We start from the raw sequence: 1,119 nt of genomic DNA, 5'->3' as shown, positions 1-1,119 counted from the left end.
CGGGGCCTAGGCGGGGCAGGCTGGCCACAGAGACCAGGCTCCTCGGTGACCGCGCTCTGGGCCCCTCACCCTTGGGCTGTGATTGCTGGCCGAGACCTCACCTGTCTTCTCCCCACCGCAGCTTCGTGTTCCTGCAGCTCTACCACTCACCGTTCTTTGGTGACGAGTCCAACAAGCCAATCCTTTTGCCTAACGAGGTAGGTGGGTCCTCTCTCCCCCGCAGGGCCCCCTGGAGCCCGGCTGCAGGAGCACAGTGGGCTGAGCCCCCAGCTGGGCAGCGGGGGCTGCAGCCCAGCTCCCGGAGGCCGGCGAGAGGATAGGCCTCTCCCGGACAGCGACTGGCTGGGCAGGGCTGGAGGAGGGGACTTTTCTGCCCTGGGCTCAGACTGGGGTTTATGGCTACAGTCTTTCGAACGATCAGTGCAGCTCCTTGATCAGATCCCGTCGTACGACACGCACAAGATCGCGGTCCTGTACGTGGGAGAAGGCCAGGTGAGGCTTCCGGGCTGGCAGGGGCGGCCTGGGTGCTGGGCAGAGAGGGTGGCCACCCTGCTGGGGGTGGGATTCTTGTTCTCCGCAGAGCTGGGTTCTGGAGGAGCCGCTAATGTCAGGTGTTCATGGAGCTCCCTTCCCTCCGGGACTCAGGAGTGAGATTGACAAGCTGGGTGTGAGCACAGAGCGCTTGGGGGGTGGGTTGTCACTGACCCCAGGGAGGTGACTCTGAACGGAGATGTGGAGGAAGTGAGGACTCGCAGAGGAGTGCCGGGCAGGGGTGGCGAGGGGACAGGACGTGATGAGGGGCGTGGTGGCACCCCTCGAGGTGGGCAGTTCCCAGCGCAGGGTTTGCATCGACTCGACCTGAGTCTCAGAAGCGCCCTGGCTGCGGTGGGCCGAGGGCCAGCTCGAAGGGGGATGGGCAGCCAAGGACTCTGGGTTTTTCTGAGGACAGAGTTGGCCCAGGTCAGTGGCAGATTGGGAGCAGTGGGGCCGCGGGTTGAGGGGGAGGTGATACCCTGGGCAGTGGGTGTGAATCTGCATTGCCTCGGTCAGGTGAATGGCAGAATGGGGGTTGTGCCAAGGCACACTAGTCAGCCTGCCCCTGCCCCCCAGCAGCATCAG

General features: G+C 64.6%; 1 protein-coding gene across 1 annotated transcript in view; it reads left to right on the top strand.

The window, feature by feature from the left end:
- The window catches only part of LOC104992544 (tuberin-like), a gene marked incomplete at both ends in the record, with an annotated part of 9,513 nt that overhangs the window by 4,176 nt on the left and 4,218 nt on the right, over positions 1 to 1,119 (top strand). Inside the window, 2 exons of the mRNA XM_010845468.1 lie at positions 11 to 197; positions 406 to 492. Of these exons, the coding sequence (XP_010843770.1) occupies positions 11 to 197; positions 406 to 492 (274 nt within the window). The remainder of the gene's footprint in view (positions 1 to 10; positions 198 to 405; positions 493 to 1,119) is intronic.

This window comes from Bison bison, unplaced genomic scaffold (genome assembly GCF_000754665.1).
Source record: "Bison bison bison isolate TAMUID 2011002044 unplaced genomic scaffold, Bison_UMD1.0 scf7180017848542, whole genome shotgun sequence".
Classification (NCBI taxonomy): Eukaryota; Metazoa; Chordata; class Mammalia; order Artiodactyla; family Bovidae; genus Bison; species Bison bison.
The sequence above is the reverse complement of the archived record's forward strand: the minus strand, read 5'-3'. Positions and strand labels throughout refer to the sequence as shown.